We start from the raw sequence: 27,301 nt of genomic DNA, 5'->3' as shown, positions 1-27,301 counted from the left end.
CCATATCTAAAATTTATGTACGTTTGGATGCTTTAGGGTGCCATGACTTCTATATGAAGATCTCTCTTCCTTATTGCAGTGCTCCTTCACCAACTCCTGACAGCCATCAGCAGATGTCTATAGGCCTCTGTCTACTTATGTAGATGAACAGAGGTTTCTGCTGGATGTGCTGGATCACAATGCAGAGTGACACATTGACAGACCAAAAATGTAGAATGTTGCATCTTTGGTCCATCGATATGCAGATCTGCAGTATCTTACCCTGTATCCTTCATGAGCTTCTATCAATCCACTAGTAGCCTTCAGATGGTAAAGGAGAGGATAGCTGGAGATCATGAACTCTCACAATCAAATAAGGGCAGCCATGGTGATAGTCTTAATTTCCAGTATTTTACAGTCATCACTGTGTCTAATGTAGCTTATTTCGTATTCCCATTACAGCCGGTGGGAGATGAGAGCAATGCTCGAGAACTAGAAGTACTTGGTGTGAAGCCTGGTAAGTTCTTATCTGTTGTGGAAGGTGCAGTGTGATTTTTGATGTGGGGAAGAAGGGGGGTAAATACATTTAACTGTTAGTGCAGTGTTTATGTGGAAGGAAAAACCACTGCCTTTTGAACTTCAACATATATGCAAGACCACCAAACAATACCTTTTGAGCAAACCAATAGAATTAGGCTCCATGCACACTAGGGTTTTTTTTTTTTTTATTTATTTAAGTTCAAAAAACACTGTGAAAAACACTAGATACAAAAAAATGCTAGTAATATCTTTTTTTTATTAGCGTTTTTAGTGGCATTTAGGAGCGTTCATGTTAGTGTTTTCACAGTACATGTAGAGGAAGAAAAAAAGCTAGAAAAAAGCGGTTAGGAATGTTTTAGGAGCTGTTAGCGGGTTTTTTTTCTGATGCAAAAACGCTTTAAAAACCTCTACAAAAAAAGTTTTTTTTCTGCTCCTAGACACTGGAGCTCAAAAAATGCTAACAGCCTAAAATAGTGTGCATAAACACATAGGATAACACTATTTAGCTTCTAGGAGCAGAACAAATATGCTGATAATAGCATCTAGGAGCTTAACAAAACGCCAGTGTGCATGGAGCCTTAGCAGTGTTACTCTCGCTTCCTGTGAGCTGAGCCAAAAGTACAAACCATATTCTTTCTGTAAACTAATCCCTCAGCTGTAATGAAATGGAGATGAACAAATACAGCAGTTTGGCCTGGGTGGCATCCATGGCTTCCTCCATAGACACAGTGGAGGAGTGAGCATGGCCACACAGAGACAGGAAGTGTATTATTCACATGAATAAAAAGTGAAAAAAAAAAGCAGAAAACCTGCAGAAAAAAACTAATCAGGAGCCTCGTATAGGGACTGATAAGCTGCTATATAGGATTTTTTTGCATTTAGATACCCTTTAAAGAGGAACGTTAGTCAGAAAATTAAGTCCAGCTAGATGACTTCAGGCTTGCCTCTTTTGCAGGTATAGGTGTCTCACCCTACTTTGCACATGCTCAGGTGCCCTCTGTTTTTTCGGCATTGTGCCGAAAATGTAGAGGCCTAAAAATTTACTGCCGCTCAGGGGCTCTCGTGGTTCAGCAAAATTGCAGCCTCCAGGAAGAAGAAACAGGAGCAAATGCTGGAGGCAATTTACAGCACACACTAACTTTTGGTAGCATAATTATTAAAGTGAAATGTATGTTTCTTGCTAAAGAACATTTTTCTTATCCAGTTGTTGTGGGGAAAGCTCCGCTGTTAAGGAATTAAACCTGTTCATGCTGATTACAAGTGTTCATAGCAGATATATTATTTTGGCATTGCCAGCTTGCAGTACAAGGTTGTACCAGTAGGGGCACTTTGGGTAAAATCTACAGACATCATATCCCTTATATCTTAGGGGTGCAGGGGCAGTGAGGGGTGGAACATGCTAACATTGTTATATAAGGGAATTTGATATAAATATCTGAGTAAATGTGAGCGATGCTATAATATTTATTTTTATTTATTACAGGTAATATGAGTGGTAATGAATATTGTTGTCCTGTGTCAATATTCTTATGTTCTGTCATATCCATGTTTTTTTAGAGTTTGATTTTAATGTTCGAGGCCACCTGCAGATAGGAGACAATCTGGATATCATCAGACAGAGGTAGAAAAGCTGACATTGATCCAAGAACTGAGCTAACAGTAAATATATAAAACCTTTTTTTTTTTTTTTATGAATGCTAAATCCTGAAATTCAGTCAGTGTCTGACCAAACTTTGCCGCTGCTGCAGGGAAGATCCATGATCATGCCTGTGCTGCCTTCTGGATTGTGAAAAAGACTGCATCAAAACATGAAAAAAAGTTAAACTGTATACAGTGGGGCAAAAAAGTATTTAGTCAGCCACCAATTGTGCAAGTTCTCCCACTTAAAAAGATAAGAGAGGCCTGTAATTGGCATCATAGGTAGACCTCAACTATGAGAGACAAAATGAGAAAAAAAATCCAGACAATCACATTGGCTGATTTGGAAAGAATTTATTTGCAAATTATGGTGGAAAATAAGTATTTGGTCAATATCAAAAGTTCATCTCAATACTTTGTTATATATCCTTTGTTGGCAATGACAGAGGTCAAACGTTTCCTGTAAGTCTTCACAAGGTTGGCACACACTGTTGCTCGTATGTTGGCCCATTCCTCCATGCAGATCTCCTCCAGAGCAGTGATGTTTTGGGGCTGTCGCTGGGCAACATGGACTTTCAACTTCCTTCAAAGGTTTTCTATGGGGTTGAGATCTGGAGACTGACTAGGCCACTCCAGGACCTTGAAATGCTTCTTACGAAGCCACTACTTCGTTGACCGGGCGGTATGTTTGGGATCATTGTCATGTTGGAAGACCCAGCCACGTTTCATCTTCAATGCCCTTGCTGATGGAAGGAGGTTTGCATTCAAAATCTCACGATACATGGCCCCATTCATTCTGTCCTGTACATGGATCAGTCGTCCTGGTCCCTTTTGCGGAGAAACAGCCCCAAAGCATGATGTTGCCACCCCGATGCTTCACAGTAGGTATGGTGTTCTTTGGATGCAACTCAGCATTCTCTCTCCTCCAAACACGACGAGTTGTGCTTCTACCAAACAGTTCTATTTTGGTTTCATCTGACCATATGACATTCTCCCAATCCTCTTCTGGATCATCCAAATGTTCTCTAGCAAACTTCAGACGGGCCCAGACATGTACTGGCTTAAGCAGGGGGACATGTCTGGCACTGCAGGATCTGAGTCCCTGGCAGCGTAGTGTGTTACTGATGGTAGCCTTTGTTATGTTGGTCCCAGCTCTCTGCAGGTCATTCACTAGGTCCCCCGTGTGGTCCTGGGATTTTTGCTCACCATTCTTGTGATCATTTTGACCCCACGGGGTGAGATCTTGCGTGGAGCCCCAGATCGAGGGAGATTCAGTGGTCTTGTATGTCTTCCATTTTCTAATTATTGCTCCTACAGTTGATTTGTTCACACCAAGCTGCTTGCCTATTGCAGATTCAGTCTTCCCAGCCTGGTGCAGGTCTACAATTTTGTTTCTGGTGTCCTTCGACAGCTCTTTGGTCTTCACCATAGTGGAGTTTGGAGTGTGACCGTTTGAGGTTGTGGACAGGTGTCTTTTATACTGATAACAAGTTCAAACAGGTGCCATTGATAGAGGTAATGAGTGCAGGACAGAGGAGCCTCTTAAAGAAGGTACAGGTCTGTGAGAGCCAGAAATCTTGCTTGTTTGTAGGTGACCAAATACTTATTTTCCACCATAATTTGCAAATGAATTCTTTCCAAATCAGCCAATGTGATTGTCTGGATTTTTTTTTCTCATTTTGTCTCTCATAGTTGAGGTCTACCTATGATGCCAATTACAGGCCTCTCTCATCTTTTTAAGTGGGAGAACTTGCACAATTGGTGGCTGACTAAATACTTTTTTGCCCCACTGTATATGGATTTCAACTGCATCGATTGAGCTCCTTGCCTGGGTTTCAGCTTTATAGGGAATCTATCTATCTTTTTGTCCAGTCTCTTAAAAAAAACAAACAAAAAAAAACAAGATCCCAACCACTGATTTTCGCTTTTGCTTCAGTGCCTGTCGCTCTATTCATTTGTTAAATCTATGGGTCTAAACCTTGTATAAGCTCCTAGTTAAAGTGTTGGAGCTTACACAAGATTAATAACCAGTGCTTGGTGGGGGAGATTCTTCCTTAAGAGAACCTGTCACTGTCCTGAAAAGGCAAAGTGACAGATTTTCTTTAATGGACTGTATGGCACAGAGTGTACAATTACTCGCTGTCTGGATTGTATAGGAGGCATCTGGATGTAGCAAATATCTCATTAGGTAATAGTGGCCTCAGGCAATTTCCACACTAAAGTCTTCTACTAATTTAGTTTGCCTCATAATTTCTCGGAAAAAGAGTGGGATGCATCTGTCAGAACATAATAAACTGCAGTCCGTGAACTCAGTTGTACCCTTCTAGGCGCCTGTGTGGCATAAGCCCATTTGTTTGTCTCTGTACAGCAGATTATGTAGTGTAGTAGTAATACTGAGCAGAATATAGAAGATAAATGAGGAGATAATGAGTCACAGGTGGAGAAGCAGAAGGGAGGGAGAAGCGTGGGTGAAGGTTTATGTTGTGACCATAAAGGTGGTTATACATGGTTCAATGGTTTTTGTTCAGCCAAGGGGCTGAAAGGAAAAACTAAACTGATTCCTTAATTCACGCATTTGAGGTGGATGTGGTAATCCTCCTGCTGTGCTATTGTGTTCTGACAGCAGGGTGTCTCCTCCGCTGTCAGAATACACAGATCAGCACTGCAGCCACAACTGCAATGTCCGCTGCAGTGGCCACACATGAATCGAAACTCGGTGTGTCCCTGCTGAACTGCCTGGATTTTGATTCATCTATGGCCACATTAAAGATATAGGAAGAAAACTCTTTAGCATGCAGCAGTCCCCATTTTCATGTCTAGGCAAATCGCACAGGCACTCTTTAAAGTTTCCAAATATTGTGGTATTGCATGGAATTATTATACAGCTATAATGCTATAGATTTGTCATTCGTTTTTGATAGCCTCTTTATAAATATTTACAGTTTAATTTGTTGTTTAGGGATTTCTGAAGGATAACTGTGACGTGTTCTAGCTGTGCTGGTTGGCAAAGTTGCCAGGAAAACATTGAGTATTGTGGTGTTTGTCAACTGATGTATGCTTTTTACTTCAGATTAGTAAATTTGCCTTGCAGCACTGATGTCCTGGGTCGGAATTTTCACCAGGTCACTATCTGTATGGCGTTTTGCATGTTTTCCTTGTGCCTGCGTGGGTTTCCTCTGGGTACTCCCGGTTTCCTCCCACACTCCAAAGACTTGCTGGTTGGTTAATTGGCTCCTGTCTAAACTGGCCCTAGTATATGTATGAATGTAAGAGAGGGAGCTTAGATTGTAAATTCTGTGAGGGGGTAAATTGTAGGTATATAAATAATAATTCTTACTATTATTAGCCGTCTTGACAGACATGTATTGTAAAGTACAGCTGTGGTGACAGGTACACGCAGCAATTTCCTTGTCGCTTTACCCCTGCCGTCTTTTCCACCTGATCATTATACCTGTGCTAGCAGCCCAATTATTACAGCTCAAAGTAATTGATCTCTACTGACTGTGGTGCAATAATGATTGTGCTGAAATTACATATTATTATACATGATTTATATAACACCAACAGTTTGTGCAGCGCTTTACAAAATTATATTGAAGTTTCCTTGTGCTGCTGAGCCAATATTTTGAAGCTATTTATTATATACCGTATTTTTTGCTCCATAAGACGCACCTGACCATAAGACGCACCTAGGTTTTAGAGGTGAAAAACAAGAAAAAAAAAATATTCTGAACCAATGGACTGCAGACACAGTACAGGGGATGACCAGAGACTGCGGACACAGTACAGGAGATGACCAGAGACTGCGGACAGTACAGGAGATGACCAGAGACTGCGGACACAGTGCAGGAGATGACCAGAGACTGCGGACACAGTGCAGGAGATGACCAGAGACTGCGGACACAGTGCAGGAGATGACCAGAGACTGCGAACACAGTGCAGGAGATGACCATAGACTGCGGACACAGTGCAGGAGATGACCATAGACTGCGGACACAGTGCAGGAGATGACCAGAGACTGCAGACAGTGCAGGGAATGACCAGAGACTGCAGACAGTGCAGGGAATGACCAGAGACTGCAGACAGTGAAGGGGATGACCAGAGACTGCAGACAGTGCAGGGAATGACCAGAGACTGCAGACAGTGCAGGGAATGACCAGAGACTGCAGACAGTGCAGGGAATGACCAGAGACTGCAGACAGTGCAGGGAATGACCAGAGACTGCAGACAGTGCAGGGAATGACCAGAGACTGCAGACAGTGCAGGGAATGACCAGAGACTGTAGACAGTGCAGGGAATGACCAGAGACTGCGGGGAGTGCAGGGAATGACCAGAGACTGCGGGGAGTGCAGGGAATGACCAGAGACTGCGGGGAGTGCAGGGAATGACCAGAGACTGCAGACAGTGAAGGGAATGACCAGAGACTGCAGACAGTGCAGGGAATGACCAGAGACTGCAGACAGTGCAGGGAATGACCAGAGACTGCAGACAGTGCAAGGAATGACCAGAGACTGCAGACAGTGCAGGGAATGACCAGAGACTGCAGACAGTGCAGGGAATGACCAGAGACTGCAGACAGTGCAAGGAATGACCAGAGACTGCGGGGAGTGCAGGGAATGACCAGAGATTGCTGACCTTTGGGGAGGGAGGGGGAGTGGGTACCTGAATTTGACAGGTACCCGCTCCCACTTCCGCGGAGTTGTCCTTCCCTCTTCTTCCCGGGCCGGCTTCTGTGACAGCCGGGTGCCCACTGCGCATGTGCGAGAAGCGCTGCGCTTTGTGAATGGCCCGGCGCCTTCGGGGACCTTTCATGTGTCCCAGAAGCCACCAGATCATTCACAATACGCAGCACATGCGCAGTGGGCACCCGGCTGTCACAGAAGCCAGCGCGGGAAGACTGTGCAGCGCTGGAGCGAGGAACAGGTAAGGCCCTGCAGGAGACAACAGATGAGCGGCCGGCCCGGTATTCTGACATGGTGGCGGCAGAAATACCGGACCGGCCGCTTTATATTCGCTCCATAAGACGCACTGACATTTTCCCCCCTTTTTGGGGGGGAAAAAAGTGCGTCTTATGGAGCGAAAAATACGGTAACTTCTTTTAAATCAGATCTGTAGGGCATAAGTAGGGTCAGAATTAGGCATATTAATTACAACCACAGCAGTTACCTCTTACTTTGACCTGCCTGTGGCGTCTGCACTGTCCTAAAGATGTCCATGAACATAAAAATCGTAAGATGTTTAAGTTGAAAACAGGTTAATGACAGTATCCTCTCCTCTGTGAGAATGTGTGCTTGTTTATTCTTTCAAACGATTTTTAAGATGTGTGTAAAAGCTTGATGTAAATACCATCAGTTTGCATGAGGGCCAAATCACACTGGAATGAGCTCGTTCCTGTGCAGATCGGTTTTGACAGCTCGTTCACTTACATGGGCTGCAAAAGGCACCTTTTCAGATTGCTCTGCGGTGTCATGCAGTTTGGTGGCAGCAAACTCACTGAGTTTGTCAGATGCGTTTGGGGTACCATTAACAATTCTTTAGCACCCGCTTGTGTCTCGCAAGGGCAATGTATTCATGTGTGGTGCAGGAAACGTGTATGGAATGCTCCTTTCCCACATCGAAAGAAAAATACAGTGGGGATCGAACGTTTGGGCACCCCAGCTAAAAATTTGTATAAAATGCTATAAATTCTTTAATAAATTCAAACTTTTGCAGACGCCATTTTTTTGTTTTCTGTTATTTTGAAAGTGTAAATGATGGAAATAAAATCTAACTTTTGTTGACATATTATAAGAATGTCTGATCTGTAATTTGATGCCTTTTGGAGATTTTTCCATCTTTCCTTGGCTTCTTTATGCACATTAATACAAATTTTTAGCTGGGGTGCCCAAACTTTCGATCCCCACTGTAGATTCTGTGCACTCTGTGAATATTTTGTAATTATATACTCTATGAACATGGGAGCCATGTTTTGCTTTACTGCTCTATCACAATGCTGACTGTAAACGTTGCACTCCCTATGTGGCTGATATCCTATCTCCATTATCGCCATAGACGTGTCGAAAGCCCAACGAACATTTGCAATCTTTGTTTCGCAATCGAAAGTGCTTGATCCAACATGCTGGATTTTATTTAGGAAAAACTAAATAAATGATGGTACAGTCCTTTGCGCCATTGTTGTTTTTCAATCGACAGAACATTTGGTTTTAGACTCGTCTATGGCCGACCTTAACCAGTTCAGCCCTTTGCCAGTAACCCCTTGTGATAGCAATCACGTAAAAAAAAAAAAAAGTTTAAAAAAAAAAATTCTAAGAAAATATATTAAAGTATAAAAATAAAAAATTGCCGTTCCCATCCCTCAGCCCCCCCGCCCCCCCCCCCGCTGCTCCGCCCCCCCCACATAAACGCAAGCCCGGGGTGTGCACGCATATGTAAACCGCAGTTACACCACACTTGTGACATATTTCCACAAATATCATAGTGAGAACAATAATTCTAGCACAAGAGCTCCTAGTTAACTCTAAACTAATGAGCTGTAAAGGCTTTTAAAGCATCACCTATGGTGATTTTTGGACACCAGTTTTTGCCGATAACGCAGACATGGACGTGGAATGTTTGGTATCTGTTTATGCAATGCAACCTCATCTTTTATATTTTAACCAAAAATGGGTATTATATTGTATGTTATACATTGCACTAGAATTCATGTTTTATTTTTTCCTGAAAATTTGCTTTTTAATAAACTGCTGCGAAAATATCATGTAACATTAAAATTTGCAACTCTCACCTTTTTATTTTACAGGGCCTCTGCTTTCAGAAAATATATAATGTTATGGGGGTTTAGGTAATTTTCTTGCCAAAAATTAGGTTTTTACATGTAAAAAACATGCGAAAAATAAAAAACAAATTGCTCTGGAGCCATACTGGTTAAGCAGCGGGAATAAATGAGGCAGACTGGAATACTGTGCTCCCACTATTGGGTCATCTACACATCTCTATTTTGGGGGGAAAAAGAAAATGGGAAAAGCAGCATGAAAAATGTAACAATAATGATACAAAAAGCTGCTCACAGAGTTATACTTTTACCTTTTTACAGGAGAATATTTTGTTTAATTTTGACAGCCGCCTTTCACATATTTCGGGTCACCGATGCTATTATCTCAGAGGAGCTGGCACGTTGTTAGAGCATGCTCTTGTCAACTTTACAATCAATAAACTTGTGAAAAAGGTAAGCAGAATCCATTATTGTTCCTCTACACATCAGTTACTCACCAGTGATTCTTTTTTCTTTGTCTTCATAATTACTTCACAAACGGTTATTTGCATTCCTCTATTTATATATGTTGGCCTCATTTTGTTCTGTATTTTGCAAAGAATAAATATATATATATATATATATATATATATTTCATTTTTTTTAATGCTGTATAGAATAAGGCATTTAATTTGTGAATCTGAGGTTTGAGATGTTTGTTTAACTTTTCATAACCTGTTACATCCTTGTTCAGGGTGTAACATGTTATGAATAGACTGGCCCCCATTCCCCTGCTTTGACTACTAGCAGGGGATCTTCTCCTCCTGCTAGCTGTCCACACCTCAGGCCACACAACTCATTTTCAGTGCTCTGTGAATGAGAAACTACAAGTCTCAACAGCCTTAGTGGCTGTTGGCTTGTAGTTCTGAATAAAACTACCACAGTGCTGTGGAGTGCCGTGGTAGTTCATTGATTCTTCCTGTCAGTATATCTGCTTACCCGTACATCCCGTACGGATAAGCAGATATACTGATAGGTCTGCAGGAGACCTGCATGGCACCAGCAATCTGCTGATCACTGGTGCAATGGTTTACAGCCTCCTGCAAGAAAAAATAATAAATGCATATGTTTTCACCTGCAAAAAACAAGGGCATTTTTTTATTTTTTAGCAAAACTTATCCTTTTTATCATGTTGTGGTTTTTTTTTTTTTTTTTTTTTTTTTTTTTTTTCTTTGGGGGGTGCAAATTTGGTGCAAGGGGGCAGGCAGCCAAACTGTTACAAATGCAAGGTTTACCTATCAAAGATTAGTAATTATGATCAGCCAGGTTGGTGATTTTAGGCATCCATGCTAGGCAGAGTAGCTAGGTCACTGACCTGACTCTTCTCAAGTAAAATTAAGCAATGCTACTTGGTCAGTGACCCATCTCAATGACTGGGGCAATAAAGAAGCACTGGTATAATGAGATCATGCTGTGCTCTTCCCTCCAGAAAGCATGTTTCCATAGATTGACAGCACTATGTGCTGTAGCAGAACCTTTTTGGTTTCTCCATTTCTCAGTGAGTCTTGCTGTGTAGGGGGTTGCAGGAAGCCGAAAAACAATCTCATGCATGTATACTTGTGTTTTAACCATTTAAGTATTGAGGATGGACCTGTTTCCTGGAGGCTTTCTTCAACGGACAAGTAAGCCATTGTGTGTAGCTGCTGAGACCTGCTGAATGTTTGACTGCTGAGGTCCCCATTTGTAACGGTGAATTACTAACAGCAGCTCTTTCAGCGTTGACAAAGTTCAACAGCAGTGTATAGTTAGATCAATTTTTGTTAAATTGACAAGTTGGAAAATGTTTGTTGATCAGCAGCTGCAGCTACTGATCATGTTCTGACAGCGGTGGGTCCCACTATCAGTATACAATATTCTGGCGGGGGGAATCCATCTACCTTGTTGTGTGGATGGAGGAATCTGTTTTTCTTTCGATCAGCCTGTTGGCTTAAAAAGGGGAAAAAAAAAAAACCTCTATGACCAGCTAAAGAGATGTTACAGAACCAGTGCTTGTTAAAATATACACATAGGGGGAGGTATTGTGGCCCTCATAGACTGCCCTTGCTAATAATTCATATAAAGAATTAAATCAAATAAAAAAGGAACATACTGTCTTCAATTTAGAAATCTGTTAGGGGAATTTGAAGAAAAGAAAAAAAGCTTTGGGTGTTTCCAAACAAATTGCTGAATAAACTCCCCTACAAAAATAGACAACTTTTACTAGTTACAGGTTTACACCAGTAGCATACTAGGGTTCCCCTGGTGAAAAATATTACAAACAAATAAGTAAAACATTTGCATGGTCCTCTCACTTTATCACTCATATCTCAGACTATTCCTGATAAGTCCTCATGCACACTGGATGTTTTTACAGCGGCTGTTTTTGGCTTTTGGCATTTTTTTTCTACAGCAAATAAACTCCCTAGCATGTTATCCTGTGTCCATGCACACATAGGTTTTATCCAGTGTTTTTTTGGCTGGGGAAAAAAAAAGCCAGAAGTAGTGGGTTTCTAGAGGAGTTTTTTTAGCTCTAAAAATCTCTAACACGGAAAAAACGAGGTAAACCGCGGCAAACCGGAATTTTTTGGGTTTTTTTTTTAGCAAACATTTTATTTATTTTGTGTGTATAAAAACACAGCTAAATGCTAATGCAAAAATGCTAAATGTGGAAAAACTTGCATTTTTAATGTGACTTTATACAGCGAACGATACCGGCGTTTTCTGGATGTAGTATTCTCTTGCAGCGATATATAATGTATAATATATAGCATTTAATTTTGCAGTGATTGTTTGTGAGTCTCATTTACATTCGAGACAAAGAAAAGCTTCAAAGTTGTGCCTAAAACCTTTTCAATCATATTGAATACTTATAGAAACCTGAGATATGTCTATGCATTACAGGGCACATACGTTTCTTTCAATGGGGAACATTTTCAGTATTATGAGGATTGATTGTTTCATGTGCTCTTTTTTTTTTTTTTTTTTTTTGATGTGGCACGACTGCACAGCCATATATCCATCTAAGGACCATCTATGTCTACATCCATGTGAAGATCCAAATTCAAAAGTTCAAACTTCATATCATAGTGTACAATGATCACTGCATGCATATATAGATCTTCAAATAAGTTCAAGCAAGTTTTTTCACAGATATACTTCACCCATCTGCCATCATAGGCTCCAAATCAAAGCTGTATACAGGAGTCCATAAAAAAGACATCCTAAGCACATCTACAGAGGCTACAAAAGGGCTGGGAGAGAGAGATCTGATTTCAGAATGGCTGTTTGTCCCTTTCCCTGCAGGTCAATAAACATGTTTTACAGGCATACTGGGTTTGACAAAGCGTTTGTTTATTTTGACGGTAAGTAGAGCCACTGCCAGACAACTTTCAAGGAAGAAAATCAGAGAGATCACTGTATCCCCCAAGATCTATCAGTCAGTTCTTACAGACACAATGTTCTAATTTAACAAAAAGAACTAGTACTGTCTTCTCATTCCAGTATGAAAAAGCAAAACCTGCTGGGACTTTACAGGTACAGAAAGCGGACAACCTCATTCAACATTAAACATATTTATTGAAATACATCTTCCACACAGTATAAAATCAATACTTGGCTAATGTGCCCGCGAGATCACAATATCATGTTCCATGACATAATTATCCTCCAGAGGTTGACATGTTTCTGTGTTTGTTGGCTTCTTCAGTACCCCAAACTGGAGGCAAGGAGATCAAATGATATAGCTGGAAGATGTGTATACATAACAACCATTACTAATACAAAATATAATGTCATAGAGGGTCACATAGAGGGTCAAATTTGCCTTGAGTGAGCTTCCACATACAGAACCCCCTCCCCCTCGTCTCCAATCAGATGAAACTCTACAGAAGGAATAACAAGAAACAATCCCACTAAAGAGAAGGAACCAAAAAGGAGAATGGGGGGAAAGGAATAGAACAAGACAAAGGAGGTGTTATATCCCCAACATAGCTAATGTTCTATCACTCACTGACAAAAGACACAATCAGCGTGAACCTCTATATAAGAGTATTATCCGTATGCAACCGTTCCATGAGTACATTCCAGAGGGCAATCTAAATCCAACAGTGAAAATCAATATGGAAATATCCACATATTTAAAATCATAACAGTATTCAACAGCCCATTTCCAAATTGTTACCTCATAATTCCCTCTGCAGGAAAGGTGTATGCAATACCGGACAGATTGTTGTGTAATGAAGGCGCACTCCTTCCAGTATGTTGCATGTGTTAATGCCCCAAGTCCTCTAAATGTGGCTCCTATAACGTATATCCCTGCTTAGTAATCCCTAATTGCTGATGCATCTACCAAATATAATCAAATATCATATCTCGTTGTACTTTTCAGGCCACTATGTCTCATCAAGACACCCGCTGTATGTGTCTCTCCTCAATGGCGCCAATAACTGCATACGGCAGGGCGCTTAAATGCTGTCATCAATGTGGGACCACAGTTGCGCCTAGATAGACTATAGGGCGGAAACAAACCACACCTCCCAGCAGTGATCGCCCATGCGCCCAAGCATCAACTCCGCCCAAACAGCCAAAAGCCGAAGTGCAACCAGCCATAGGGTGGAACCGCCCCTCCTAGCAGTGATTGTTCATTGCGCATGCGCACGAACATCACTTCTGCCTGAATATCCATTGGGCGGAAGTGTAGCCAACCATAGGGTGGAACCAAACGTCCCCCACAACGGTAATCCCACATGCGTGCGAACATCACTTCAGCCCAGGCAACAAGTGGGGAGAAGTACAACAATTTACAACACACAGCGCATGCGTGCCCTGCATAGTCGGACATGCAGCCCCATCACACCAATGCCAGCAAAAAACAACCATAGACAACACACAAGTGGCAACAGACAGCAGCCAACCGGAGCAAAAAAACCCCGGCAGCCACCACCTCAACACCACCACCTCGGGAGACCTTAGACTCCAAACCTTCTTCTCATATCTAGATATCAAGCCAGCCGAAACTCAAAGGTTGTGGTTATTTCACAGTGTCAGTAGAAGCTGTTGATATTGGACTGCATTGATCTATTCTGTCACATCTGCAATTGAATGGTATTATAATGATACAGGATTTATATAGCTCCATCAGTTTGCGCAGAGCTTTACAATATAAAGGGAGACGACAACAATGCAAATTCAAAACAGAAGGACTAGGAGGACCCTGCTCCTGGGAACTTACAATATGTTGAAATCTGTTTATTACCTGCAAATTGTATAGCCAGCACTGGTCTATGTAAAGGAATGCCTAGTACTAATGAAACCATTCACTCCTCTCTCATCTCCTGCAGGGTTTTATCCCGATGTCTGTTCCTGAAATGTTGAAAGGAGCTGTGTTTGTAAGTTGCTTTTTGTTTTACCGATAATCGTGTAAATGATTAAAGCTGGGTATACACTAGTAGAATTATGTTCAATGTTTTTCATTGTAAAAATGTTCATTTTTCTAATCACTAGTGGTATCAAATCAACGTTTGATCAGGATTATGCACTTCAAAATCTAATGTTAAAAGCAAATTAAATCTTGAACAATTTTCGAATGTACTGAGAATTTTTGTACAATATTTTTAAGAATTCTACTAGTGTTTACACATTATGATTGGATTGCAGTCTCTTTAGGATCTACCTCGTTTAGGATCTACCTCCTTTAGATCTTGCTTTATGACGCAAGAGTTTTTACTGATTGCATTCAAATTAATTATAGTTCGGATAATTTAGAAAGCTCCTCATATTATATACTTTTTGGAAATCTAACGTTAATTGTACAATCAGATTGTAACATTTATGGAGAGCTAGTGCCTGTTACAGCTGACTCTGCTTTTTAGAAATGATGTGTCAGGTTGGCTGATTTCTGTCCAGTACTTATTTTCGGCATACAGCAGAGATAAGTTTGTATTGTGCCGCGCTGCCTATTGGGAAAAACAGATTGCCTGTCAATGCCCAGGAGAAATATGCATTCTGACTTAACTTGGTGTGCACTTGTTCTAAGTCTCTGACTTCCCAAGAAGCGGGAGGATCATAATGACAGCCAGAGAACTAGCAGTTTCAGAAAGAGGTTGGGAATTAAGGTTTTTAGTTCCGAACATATAAATGTTGCACTCTTTCCCTATTTTATACGGTTGGTTTGCCTGTCATGTTCTGTGCCCTTCTTTGTGATCTCTGCCATGTTTCTGACATCTCTGTTGTGCCGTGTGTTTCAGGAAGGCTGTGGTATGCAGCCCAGTGCCCACAGCTCCCAAGTTTACACCCTGGACCCATCCTCACACCCTGATCTGCACCTGGCTGGCACCTCTGAAGTTGGCATTGCAGGTAACATTGCTTTTTCACTTTTGATGCTTTTTTATTGCCTTTCTTTTCCTTCTTTGACCACAAATGTAAGTGCCTGATTATATCACCATTTTATGGTTTGTAACTATATGAGTGTCTGTGCATCCAGCTGGAGTGGCCTGGGGTTTTCACGGCAAGTCAGAGAAAGCTAAGCAGGTAGTATTTCTAGATAGGGGTCAGCATTGGAAACCTATATGTTTTTTGTTTTTTCTCCATACCGTTTTTCTTTGATTAGTTCGCCTAATCAGTGGCATTTAAGATATTATTATTATTATACAGAGTTTATATAGCGCCAAAGGGTTTGCTCAGCGCTGTACATTAGCGTGGGGGACAGAACATGAGACAAAACAGTACAATACAATACACGAGGGGTTTGAGGGCCCTGCTCTTTCAAGCACACAATCTAGGAGATACAGACCGTTTTATATACTGAGCTGTATTTTACATATCCATTGCTTTTCCACTCTGTGTGCTGTGCCTGTATGGTATCTGCCTCACTTTGTAAGCTGTAATATATGCTATACACACTGTGCTCCATTCTGAATGCTGTGCTATACGCTTTATACACTCTCCACTCTATAGGCTGTACTATAGCTTATGCAGAGTTTCTCCACTCTGTTGTGCTCTACTTTATACAGGCACTTTTCTAAATTGTATGCTGTTCTATATGTTGTACACACACATACATTTTTTAAGAAAACATGAGTGAGCAGGCAAAATGCTTTTCTTTTTATTTCTTATGGGATTCATATTCAACTGTAGGTGATAACAGAATGGCACAATCATAAAACAGAACATGCCAACGAGTAAATAAATAAAATGACCGCTGGTCTGGTCAAAAGTCTGCCTTCCCTTAATTCTTAATACTGTGTATTGCCACCTTTAGCATGAATGACAGCATGTAGTCTTTTATAATCGTTACAAATATATGTTGCGCTCCTAAATACGTCTCAATAAATAATTAAATTATTACCATTAAATTAATTCAAATTATGATACAAATAACTAATAAAATTTAAATGCGTTTTAGTTGAGGGTTATTAGTTGGTTTATTATTTTTATTATATTAAATGAGGGAATTATGAATATAAATGAAATTTAGGGTATTAGTAAGTACATCATGTCACTAATAGATTTATGAGCACTTGGTAAAATATTTTTTAGAGGAGTATTTCATGTGGAATTATTTTGATATTTATTTGGAGGAGATTGATTAGTTGAAATTATCTATTTAAAATTTTTTTGGTATTTATACTCTTTTATTAGTTATTTGTATCATAATTTGAATTAATTTAATGGTAATAATTTAATTATTTATTGAGAAGTATTTAGGAGCGCAACATATATTTGTAGATATTTCCAACACAGTTGTAATTATGTTTCATGTTTGCGATCCTCTAGTAATTATCACACCTGTGGCTCGCAAGTCACTCTGATTCATCTATAACTTTTATAATAGTTGTCCATGTGGCCCCAAATTGTTCCAGGTGTTATAGCTGCCCATTGGTCTTGGCAAAATGCCTCCCAGGTCATGCAAAGTATTTTGTCATCTTGCATGAACTGCATATCTGAGAGATCCCCAGAGTGACTTGGTAATATTAAGGTGGGAAGCCTCTGATGGCCACTCCAGAATGTTCACCTTTTCCTGCTGTAATAACTGGAGGGTCAACTCGGCCTTGTGCTTAGGGTCATTTTCATGCTGGAAAATCCAAGAGTGTCCCTTGCGCAGCTTTTATGCAGAAGAATGGAAGTTGTCTGCCAGTATTTTCTGATAACATGCTGCATTCATCTTGCCATCAATTTTCACAAGTTTCCCTGTGCTTTTAGCGCTCACAAACCCTCCAAAACATCAGTGAGCCACTACCATGCTTCACAGTGGGGATGGTATTCTTGTCACTATAGGCCTTGTTGACCCCTCTCCTAACATTGGTCTTGTGTGTCTAATATATTGTAAGTCCTCCTGCGCTTCTATGGACCACCCCCCTTTTCCTAATTAAAGCTGCTTACACTCTAACTGATACCAAAAACAGTGCTCAAATAAATATTACCTTAGTGTATCGCTAAAAACATATATAATCTGAATAATCTTAATGTGAATAATAAAGTAAAATCTATTGACCTTGTGAGAAACCCCACAATGCCCAAATCACACTATGTGCTCTTCACACGTGTTGCTTAATTCATAAATAATAATCACAAATGTACATCATAATAGTGCTATTAAATATTTGCCCATTAAATATATTGTGATAGTGCCACCTCAAATATACATCTATCCTGTGATCGTGCCAAATCACTATAGCCTAATCCAATATCAAATGTCCAAATAATAAATCACAAACAATATAAAACGATAAAGTCCAGGTGATGCTTATATACACATGCAGTGTATTTTCATAGTGCCACTCGTGTAAAACACACTCTCCCACTTTGGCTGCAGTGCCTCCTCACCTCCTTTCAGCGACCCCTAGGGGCCCACAAGCCTCTAGGATCACCTTGGATCCTCAACACTCCTGGATGGTACCTCTCAGGCTATCCTCCTTTTTGGCCTCCTCCACACCTTCACCTTTACGCTTTATGGAGTCCTCTACAACGATCCTCTGTGGATTCTCACTCACATAATAGTGAGTTCAAAAAAGAGATCCTCCATAGTGTAATAGTTCCAATTCAGCAAAAGTTTTTATTTATAAGAAAGTAACTTACATTGATGAACAGCGTTTTTCTTCTCCCTGCATGGGTAAACTGCACACATGTGTTACTTTGGAAAATGGCGTCCCGCACCGGAAGTGCGTCACTCCGGACACTGGAAACTGCGTCTCTGCGTGCCTACGCGTTACGTCACGTAACCTCGTGACTTCATCGCGATACCCCGATGAAGTCACGAGGTTACGTGACGTAACGCGTAGGCACGCAGAGACGCAGTTTCCAGTGTCCGGAGTGACGCACTTCCGGTGCGGGACGCCATTTTCCAAAGTAACACATGTGTGCAGTTTACCCATGCAGGGAGAAGAAAAACGCTGTTCATCAATGTAAGTTACTTTCTTATAAATAAAAACTTTTGCTGAATTGGAACTATTACACTATGGAGGATCTCTTTTTTGAACTCACTATTATGTGAGTGAGAATCCACAGAGGATCGTTGTAGAGGACTCCATAAAGCGTAAAGGTGAAGGTGTGGAGGAGGCCAAAAAGGAGGATAGCCTGAGAGGTACCATCCAGGAGTGTTGAGGATCCAAGGTGATCCTAGAGGCTTGTGGGCCCCTAGGGGTCGCTGAAAGGAGGTGAGGAGGCACGGCAGCCAAAGTGGGAGAGTGTGTTTTACACGAGTGGCACTATGAAAATACACTGCATGTGTATATAAGCATCACCTGGACTTTATCGTTTTATATTGTTTGTGATTTATTATTTGGACATTTGATATTGGATTAGGCTATAGTGATTTGGCACGATCACAGGATAGATGTATATTTGAGGTGGCACTATCACAATATATTTAATGGGCAAATATTTAATAGCACTATTATGATGTACATTTGTGATTATTATTTATGAATTAAGCAACACGTGTGAAGAGCACATAGTGTGATTTGGGCATTGTGGGGTTTCTCACAAGGTCAATAGATTTTACTTTATTATTCACATTAAGATTATTCAGATTATATATGTTTTTAGCGCTACACTAAGGTAATATTTACTTGTGTGTCTAATATTCAGTGCTGTGCTTTCAACATAAATCATACCTTCGCACACACACACAAAAGTGTTTTTCCTTAAAAAAAAAAAATTCATTCAAGACCATGTTGCAAAAATGAATGCACCCCAATGAAAGTCTTAAGAGCAAGGCTAAATTTTAGACAACATCCTAATTAACAAGAATTCAACTACATTTGAGTCTAAATATTCATTAAACAGGTGTCCAACAGACAGTTGATTATAAAAGGGCATTACTTAACAAATTAAACCCCTTCCCATTTTATGCTGTCAGAAATGGCACCACATGGAAGAGAAATGTCACAAGGCCTGAGAAAGAGAAAATAATTTCTTTACACAAGAAAGATCGGCAAAGTTTTGCTTATCTATTAGAATACTGTAGCAAAAGTGATAAATAACTTTAACAAAGATGGAACTGCAACCATCTCACGGAGATGTCCAGGTCGTCCACGGAAGTGAACACCTTGACAGGAGTGTCTTCTGATGAGAAGGTTTGAAGAAAATTGCCATGCAAGTTCTCTGCAATTAGCTAAAGAAGAAAAAAGCCAAACTGAGTGTGATTGTTTCCCGTGACACAATGCGGCGTACACTGCAGAGGAATGGCTTCTATTCTATTTCACACTTGTGCATGACAAACACCAGATATGTTCTCACCTGGAGCCCATGACCTCAAAAGAAATGCTAGAGCACATCTGGTGTTGGTTTTTAATTTACTAAGTGATTGAACAGTACTGACTGGCATATTCAAAGCTTTGGATATCTTTTTATATCATTTTCCATCTTTTTGAAGTTCCATTACCTTGTTAGGCAGGTCTTTTGACAGTTCTTTTTTGCTCCCCATGGCTCAATATCTAGCCTGCTCAGTGCATCCACTTGAGAGCTAACAAACTCATTGACTATTTATACACATACACTAACTGCAATTTAAAAAGCTACAGATGTGGAAAATTAACCTTTTAATTGCCATTTTAACCTGTGTGTCCATACTGAGGACAAATAATCCAGGGTATGGAAACTTTTTTGATCAGGGACATTTGGATGATTTCTGTTATTATGATTTGAAAAGTATCCAAACAACTGTGTGATAATAAATGGCTTCATATGATAGCTATCCTTATTAGAAGACATGATCAGTCATATTTTCAATAACAATGCAAAAATGTCACGATTTCTGCCAGGGTATGCAAACTTTTGAGCACAACTCTAGCTGTGCTCTGTATGCTGTACTATACCTTATGCACACATTGCTCCACTACACATCTGATCAAAGGATAAAATTATTGGTAATTATGCTGCTTGCTCTTTCTATTCACAACAGGGTACTTTATGGATCATGCAGTACAACTGGCAGATCTTCCAGTGAGGTGAGTGGTGTATGTTAGTAATATGAACATATCACAGATCTGCCTGTCATCCCTTTTTTTTATGCCTCTTCTGCTCCTCTTTTATAACTACTTACAACTGAGCTCTTCGCCCTCACTGCTTTCATTAGGCAGTAAATTAGCTGCTTCATGAAAGGGGCCCTGTAACACCTTTTATTTTGGGAGGTACTAGTATGAGTTATTGCTTATTCTTTTCTATTACTTAACTTTTCCTGTTCAGTTATATTATGGTAATAGGTTTTCTTTATTTTTTTCCCCCCCAGAACTGTCTGCTGCAGCACATGCTACAGAGCAGAGACAGAAACAGGCCGAGAACCATGGGGTCTCTACCGAGTTCACCATTTTACCAAGGTCTGTCTCCTTATCTTTTCTTAAAAGAAACCTGACCTCCTCTCCTGAAAGTGCTAGTTGTCTGGCCCTCTCTCTGATTCAAAGTTGCCAGGGTAGTTTCTAAGTCACTGATGCAGACCAGGTATGCGTACTTGACTTGACTCCGATTTTATAATCAGCATGCTTGTACTGGATTAAAGGAAGCATTGAGTCAGAGACAGCTAGTTAACTTGCATTCATAGGAGGATATCAGTGGAAGACCTGTATTAATCTCAGTGCAGGTTTTTAACTGTTCATAGACACTGGAGGGGACAGTAAGATGGGTAGCTATGACCAGACAAACCTCAGACATATGAATATGCAGTTGAGTCCCTGAACATGAATGTTCAACTCTGCTGACAGTTTGTATGTAGCCTGTAGAGAGAAGTGGGGGGCATTTTTGCAATCATCTTCAGCAACAGCTTATCGGGAAGAAAACAACAGGAAATGGGCAATGTTTGCTAACCTGTTTCTTTTTGCTAAATCCCAACACCACAGCTGAGGATGACTGCTCCTGTTAGATTGTTTGCAGACCGCCTTAAAAGAACTGTATTAGGAGACCTAACGTCTCTGGTCACATACATACAAACACAAGGAATCCCTAAATACATCTTGTGGTTTGTTGGGTGTTTATTAATTCAAGTAGCACAGCATTCAAGCATCATCCTACGAAAACATTGAGATGATTTGCACCTTTATTACTTACTAATAAAGTCTAAGTGAATTTAGTCACTGACTAAATGGCGGCTACCACCTAATCAGAAAGTATCTGCCACCCTTTCAAATCAAGCTCAGCTGAAGACAGTGTAAATATTGGGGAGCTAGTTTTACATCTATGGGCATCATTACACTACAGATTAGATTTTCAAAGAATTATTTACAGCTTTGCTTCCTGACTTTTATGTTTTGTTCTCCATCCCCCTCAGGTAGAGATGTTTGGGGTCACAGCTGCAGAAAGCGGGACCGAAAGTCAGGATTTGTTTGATGAATTCCTGCTGCTGCAGAAAGAGATATTTTTGGAGCTTGGTTTACACTTTAAGTGAGCATTGCATTCATCTTTATGTTGTGTTGCTGAACTGCTTTGCATCAGCATGTGTTGAGACAATGTAACTGTGGCCTAGTTCTAATGTCTATCAAAGTGAAAACTCCTGTACAGTTAAAGTGGACCTATATACTGCTTGTTCTCAATATGAAAAATCATATCCTCTCAAATGATAGGTCCTTCTGTGGCAGAGTCTGCACATAGGTCCTTCTGTGGCAGAGTCTGCACATAGGTCCTTCTGTGGCAGAGTCTGCACATAGGTCCTTCTGTGGCAGAGTCTGCACATAGGTCCTTCTGTGGCAGAGTCTGCACATAGGTCCTTCTGTGGCAGAGTCTGCACATAGGTCCTTCTGTGGCAGAGTCTGCACATAGGTCCTTCTGTGGCAGAGTCTGCACATAGGTCCTTCTGTGGCAGAGTCTGCACATAGGTCCTTCTGTGGCAGAGTCTGCACATAGGTCCTTCTGTGGCAGAGTCTGCACATAGGCCCTTCTGTATCTAATAAGTTAACCAGTAATGGCTTAGAGAGCCCATTGGTGAGATTTTCCCACAGTAGTGTGTGTCTCTGCCACCCTCCCATAAAGCTATACGAATGTGCCATTTTCTCAGTGCTGGATGTTTATTCAGGATCCATTAGGAGACGGTGGCACCATTATTTGCCTTTTGAATATCCATGGCATTAGGGACTAGGCATTCTACTGGAGGCATACCATGAAGTCTCCAAAAGCTAAAAGAAACTAGCGAGTGATTTGAACTTGTCATCAAGAACACAAAACCCAAATCTCCTTTATAGGGTTGGTCTTAAATATTATACTTGGAGTGGGAAAAGCTGTAACTCTTAAGTCAGAACTGACCTACGCTACAAATTAAAATGGAAGTAAAGGCAAAACCTAATTAACTCAAACCTACTCTCAGCCACATTCTAAGCCTAATCTACCTAGCCCCGTAGAGAAAAGATCCCAATACTGTTCTGCAGCCACTCTGGTCTGGTCTCACACTGAACTGTCAGTGGTGGCTTCAGGAGAGGAAGCTGACAATGGAAGCCCAATAATAACTCTATAGGTGGCGGCACTTCCCAGGCATTTCCCAGCCGTTGTTGGCTGCACACACAGGGTGCTGCTGCAGACCGGACCAGAGCGGCTTCAGAACAGGTAAGTATAGCAATTTTTTTTCTTCACAGGGCTAGATAGATTAGGCTTAGAATGTGGCTGAGAGTAGGTTAGTGTTAGTTAGGTTTTGCCTTTACTTCCACTCTTAAGTATGTCCTTGTACCATTATCTGCTAGATAGGCAATGAAAGCTTCCATGGAAACCTGTTATGTTTCATAGTTCTGACCAGCCCCGCTATAATAACATTCTGAGTAGGGGAAGATCTGACCACAAGCAAGAAAAATATTTATTTTCTTCCGGGAAAACAGTCTTGGAGAATCATAAAATGTGTTTTGTTTAGTTTTTTTGGGTTTTTTTTTTTATTTTTTTTTTCGTAAGCCACAGAAAAAGGTGTATTCTTTTATAAGGTTGGAGTTGGCTTTACAAATTGTGTTCAATGAATCTCCTCAGTTTTTCTGTCTTATTGATCCTTTTTTTAAGTACTGTATGTGTGGGTGTTCGTTTAGTGTTACCTCACTCTCATTCTGCAAGGTTTTTCCTTAAGGCTTTCTTTAAAGGAACCCCTATGTCAAGTAAAAATACAGGCTGTCATTGTTAAAGAACAAGTTAATGTTTTTGTTTTGTTTTTTTTCCAAAACCTGGTTTCCTAACTATACACAGCCTAGCCATCACCCATCATTTAATATATTTTGCCTTTCAGGGTTTTGGAGATGCCGACTTATGAGCTCGGGCTACCTGCTTATAGGAAGTTTGACATAGAGGCGTGGATGCCAGGAAGAAATAAATATGGAGAGGTAACTTGGGACGCTAACTGCCAAACAACATGGCCCTGTGTATGTCCAAGGAGTCGCTGTCACAATAAGGGCTCATGTACACTGCAGCTGCTAAACTGACATTCAGGAGATGTTCAGTGGTTTTTTTCAGCAGCCCCTGAACTCCCTAATGTTTTCCTATGTGTCCATGTACACTATGTCGTTTACAGGCAGTTGAGTTTACAGTCGGTTTGTTGAACGCACCAAATTTGCGATCAGGAGTAGATTTTACTGGCTTTCAAACGCCAGATGCTTGTAAACGCGGTTAACCGCGTTCATATAAGTGTTTGCATTTAGAAGCGTTTTTTAACTGTTCCATATCCAGATGCTGTCCAGAGCCTTTTTTCATTATCAGAAATGCATGTAAATCGTTTTCCATGTATTCAAATGGACCCGGTACACCAGCGCAGTCAGTCCCAGGTTTCGTGTGAAGGAAAAAATGGTAGAACGTGCCGCATTATGCTCATCCTAGATTGTAAGCTCGAAAGAGCAGGGCCCTTGAATCCCTCGTGTTTTGTTTTGTTACTGTATTGTTTCATGTTCTGTCCCCTACTATAATGTACAGCACTGAGCAAACTTTTTAGCGCTATATAAATACTGTATAATAATAATGATGGGATCCATAGTGAATACAACCAGAAAAGACTTCTGCTCTCTCTATTTCTCTCAAAATGTCTGAAATAGTTATTTACTATTTGTGACGGGAGTGACTTTTGGGGGTGGGGGGACCTCTGTGTCAGCTCATGTTCCCCTCATTATGTTTAACCCACCCTGTGCCTGTTAAGGGGTACAGGGTGTACATGTGAATATTTTGTGTATTGGTGTGTTGTCCTTTGTCTTTGTTCTCGGCCATGTGGCTGTCCGTTGTTTGTTCTATGCCATGTGCTTCATCCCATTGTTCTGTGTCTTGCTGGCCAGCAAACTATTATGGGATGCATGTGTTCCTGTATTGTCCTTGCCATGTGCTGTAGCCCTTTCCACTGATGGGGCAGGCTGATGATGTATTTCCTGCAGCCCTTCCCACTGATGGGGCCGGCTGATGATGTGTTTCCTGCAGCCCTTCCCACTGATGGGGCCGGCTGATGATGTGTTACCTGTTCCTGGTTGTGTTTCCCTGCCCTGTGTATATAAGTTGTTGTTTGTGTAAAATAAACTGAGTTAACTTCCTGTTTTAAGAAGAGCTGGGTGCTGTCTCTATTTTCCTGTATGGTCAGAGCGGGTGGTGTGTTTCGAGGATGGTGTTCGGACAGGGAAGTGGAGCTTAACGGAAAAACTCAGTACGGTCTGGGTTCCGGTCTCGTTACACTATTTTCAGTGCATTCTGGGCATTTTGGAAGTTCTCCTGAGGTTATCTTTTAAAAACGCTTCTAAACACAAACGTGCATAAACGGACGTTTTCTTAACCTATGTTTTCCAGCAGTCAGTATCCATCGTTCAGAAGTTTTTTTTTTTTTCCAAATGCCCTGTGTACATGAGCACTAAATATGTAAACCTATTTCTTTTTCCTGGTGTAATACTTAATTAACTCCAGCTGGGGGCACTGGAGCAGAACGTTTAACTTTTTTAGGTGTTTTTTTTTTTTATTTTTTTTAATTTTTGACTACTCTTTTTGTAATCTGTAATCCTTTTTGTATTCCCATCACCCTCTCCACACCAGCTGAAATTCTAACACATGCTGCAGTGAAAATGTTCAGTTTGAGCAAGAAGGCACAAGCAGGTTCACAAACCTCAGACCCGTATTCTTTATTTGCAGGCTGTTAGTGAATATGTTGGCAGTGGAATAGACAGCACAATAAAATAGGCTTACTTTAGGACAGGTGTCAGACCATATATTCACACACCTAGAGGGACAATCTTATGAACAGAAAAAAATTGCTTTTTCAGTGAGCACTTGTTTTGTAGGGTTGTTGTCAAAGCCGAGAACTGACTGTGTAAGGACAAAGAAAAGATTTTGCATGAAGGAATCGGCCTTTACAGCTGCTAAAGAACATTTTGCTCTTCAATACTGACATTTTCTTTCTGTGACCTCTAGATTTCAAGTGCATCAAACTGCACCGATTACCAGAGCCGTCGGATGAACATCATGTACCAGGGACCCAATCGCGAGTTCCGCTATGCACACACAGTAAGTAAGCTGTGTAACTTCTGCTTCTAAGGTGAGCTTGCACAAGACAGGCAAAGTAAACTCAAGGAAGGTTTAAAGAGCAATTCCAGGCAACATCTGAAGTCAGTGAAATCGATCAATGAACAGCTAGTGCTACACAGTACACTGCACTGCTGTGCTGAATTCAGAAAGTCCTCTCCGCTTGTCTTGAACTGTATTCTCTGTAACCCAATGAGTCAGATTGCAGAGAGCAGTCTAGGTAGGTCTGCTTCATGATTCACTCTATCGCTTTTTCTTTTCCTCCTTGATGTATCGCCCATCAGTTTCAATCTTTCAAGTAGTATTGAATCTGATTTTTGGCTGGAAAAATGTTCTGGGTACAGAAAGAGCATACACCAGGTGCATTCAGGAACACCTCTCCTGTTTTACAAACTTATAAACAAAAGGGGTTCCCAGATGACCACTAAAAGAGAGTGGGTGGACTCTAGCTGTATCTGGATGGAAATCTCCAGACCTGCTGTGTTGCCAGTGTCCTTTTATTTTTCAGTAGTGTGCCTTTTTTTAATAATATTTTTAGAAACTCTAACCTGGTTATATTGTTCATGGGCAACTGACACTATTTTTACATCAATATTTTTTTCTTCTTTATAATGATTTATATTCATTTATTCTGCACTAGGTATAATCTGGTCTTTTCTCTTGTAGATTAATGGTACAGCCTGCGCAGTTCCCCGACTCATCATTGCCCTTCTGGAGTCAAACCAGTTAAAGGTGAACTTCTCACTTGTGGATTACACTCATTACCTTTGATCACACAGTTAACCCTTTGATTACCCCTCATGTTAACCCCTTCCTGCCCAGTGCCGTTAGTACAGTGTCAGTGCTTTTTTTTTTTTTTTTTTTTAAGCACTGATCACTGTATTGGTGTCACTGGGGATGTCATGGACACAAGGTCGGTTCCCCCCAGTGTCAGAATGTCCACCGCAGTCCCGCTATAAGTCGCTGATCGCCGCCATTACTAGTAAAAGTTAAAAAATAAATCCCAGTATATATACTGCCATTTGTAAACGCTATAACCTTCACGTAAACCAATTAATTTGCACGTATTGGGATTTTTTTTTAGTAAAGACGTGGAGCAGAATACATTTTGACCTAAATTCATGACGAAATTTGATTTTTAACATTTTTTACTGGACATGTTTAATAGCAAAATGTCAACAATATTGATGTTTTTTTTTTTTCTCAACATTGTCCGTCTTTTTTCAGTTTTTTTTTTTTTTTTTATAGCACAAAAAATAAAAACTGCACAGGCAATCAAATACCACCCAAAGAAAGCTCAATTTGTGGGAAAATAAGGACTTGAATTTCATTTGGGTGCAGCGTGGCATGACCGCCCAATTGTCAGTTAAAGTAATGAAGCGTTGTAACGCAAAAAATGGCCTGGTCAGGAAGGGG

General features: G+C 40.7%; 1 protein-coding gene across 1 annotated transcript in view; it reads left to right on the top strand.

The window, feature by feature from the left end:
* SARS2 (seryl-tRNA synthetase 2, mitochondrial) overlaps positions 1 to 27,301 on the top strand; it is a 58,022-nt gene that overhangs the window by 28,581 nt on the left and 2,140 nt on the right. Inside the window, exons 5-15 of the mRNA XM_089658224.1 lie at positions 442 to 496; positions 2,077 to 2,140; positions 9,277 to 9,382; positions 14,287 to 14,334; positions 15,193 to 15,301; positions 20,349 to 20,394; positions 20,676 to 20,763; positions 21,708 to 21,820; positions 23,631 to 23,724; positions 25,775 to 25,867; positions 26,552 to 26,617. Of these exons, the coding sequence (XP_089514350.1) occupies positions 442 to 496; positions 2,077 to 2,140; positions 9,277 to 9,382; positions 14,287 to 14,334; positions 15,193 to 15,301; positions 20,349 to 20,394; positions 20,676 to 20,763; positions 21,708 to 21,820; positions 23,631 to 23,724; positions 25,775 to 25,867; positions 26,552 to 26,617 (882 nt within the window). The remainder of the gene's footprint in view (positions 1 to 441; positions 497 to 2,076; positions 2,141 to 9,276; positions 9,383 to 14,286; positions 14,335 to 15,192; positions 15,302 to 20,348; positions 20,395 to 20,675; positions 20,764 to 21,707; positions 21,821 to 23,630; positions 23,725 to 25,774; positions 25,868 to 26,551; positions 26,618 to 27,301) is intronic.

The sequence above is a fragment of the Staurois parvus genome, unplaced genomic scaffold, assembly GCF_062004578.1.
Source record: "Staurois parvus isolate SC_StPar_1 unplaced genomic scaffold, SC_StPar_1.0 ptg001058l, whole genome shotgun sequence".
In the NCBI taxonomy this organism is placed as follows: Eukaryota; Metazoa; Chordata; class Amphibia; order Anura; family Ranidae; genus Staurois; species Staurois parvus.
The sequence above is the reverse complement of the archived record's forward strand: the minus strand, read 5'-3'. Positions and strand labels throughout refer to the sequence as shown.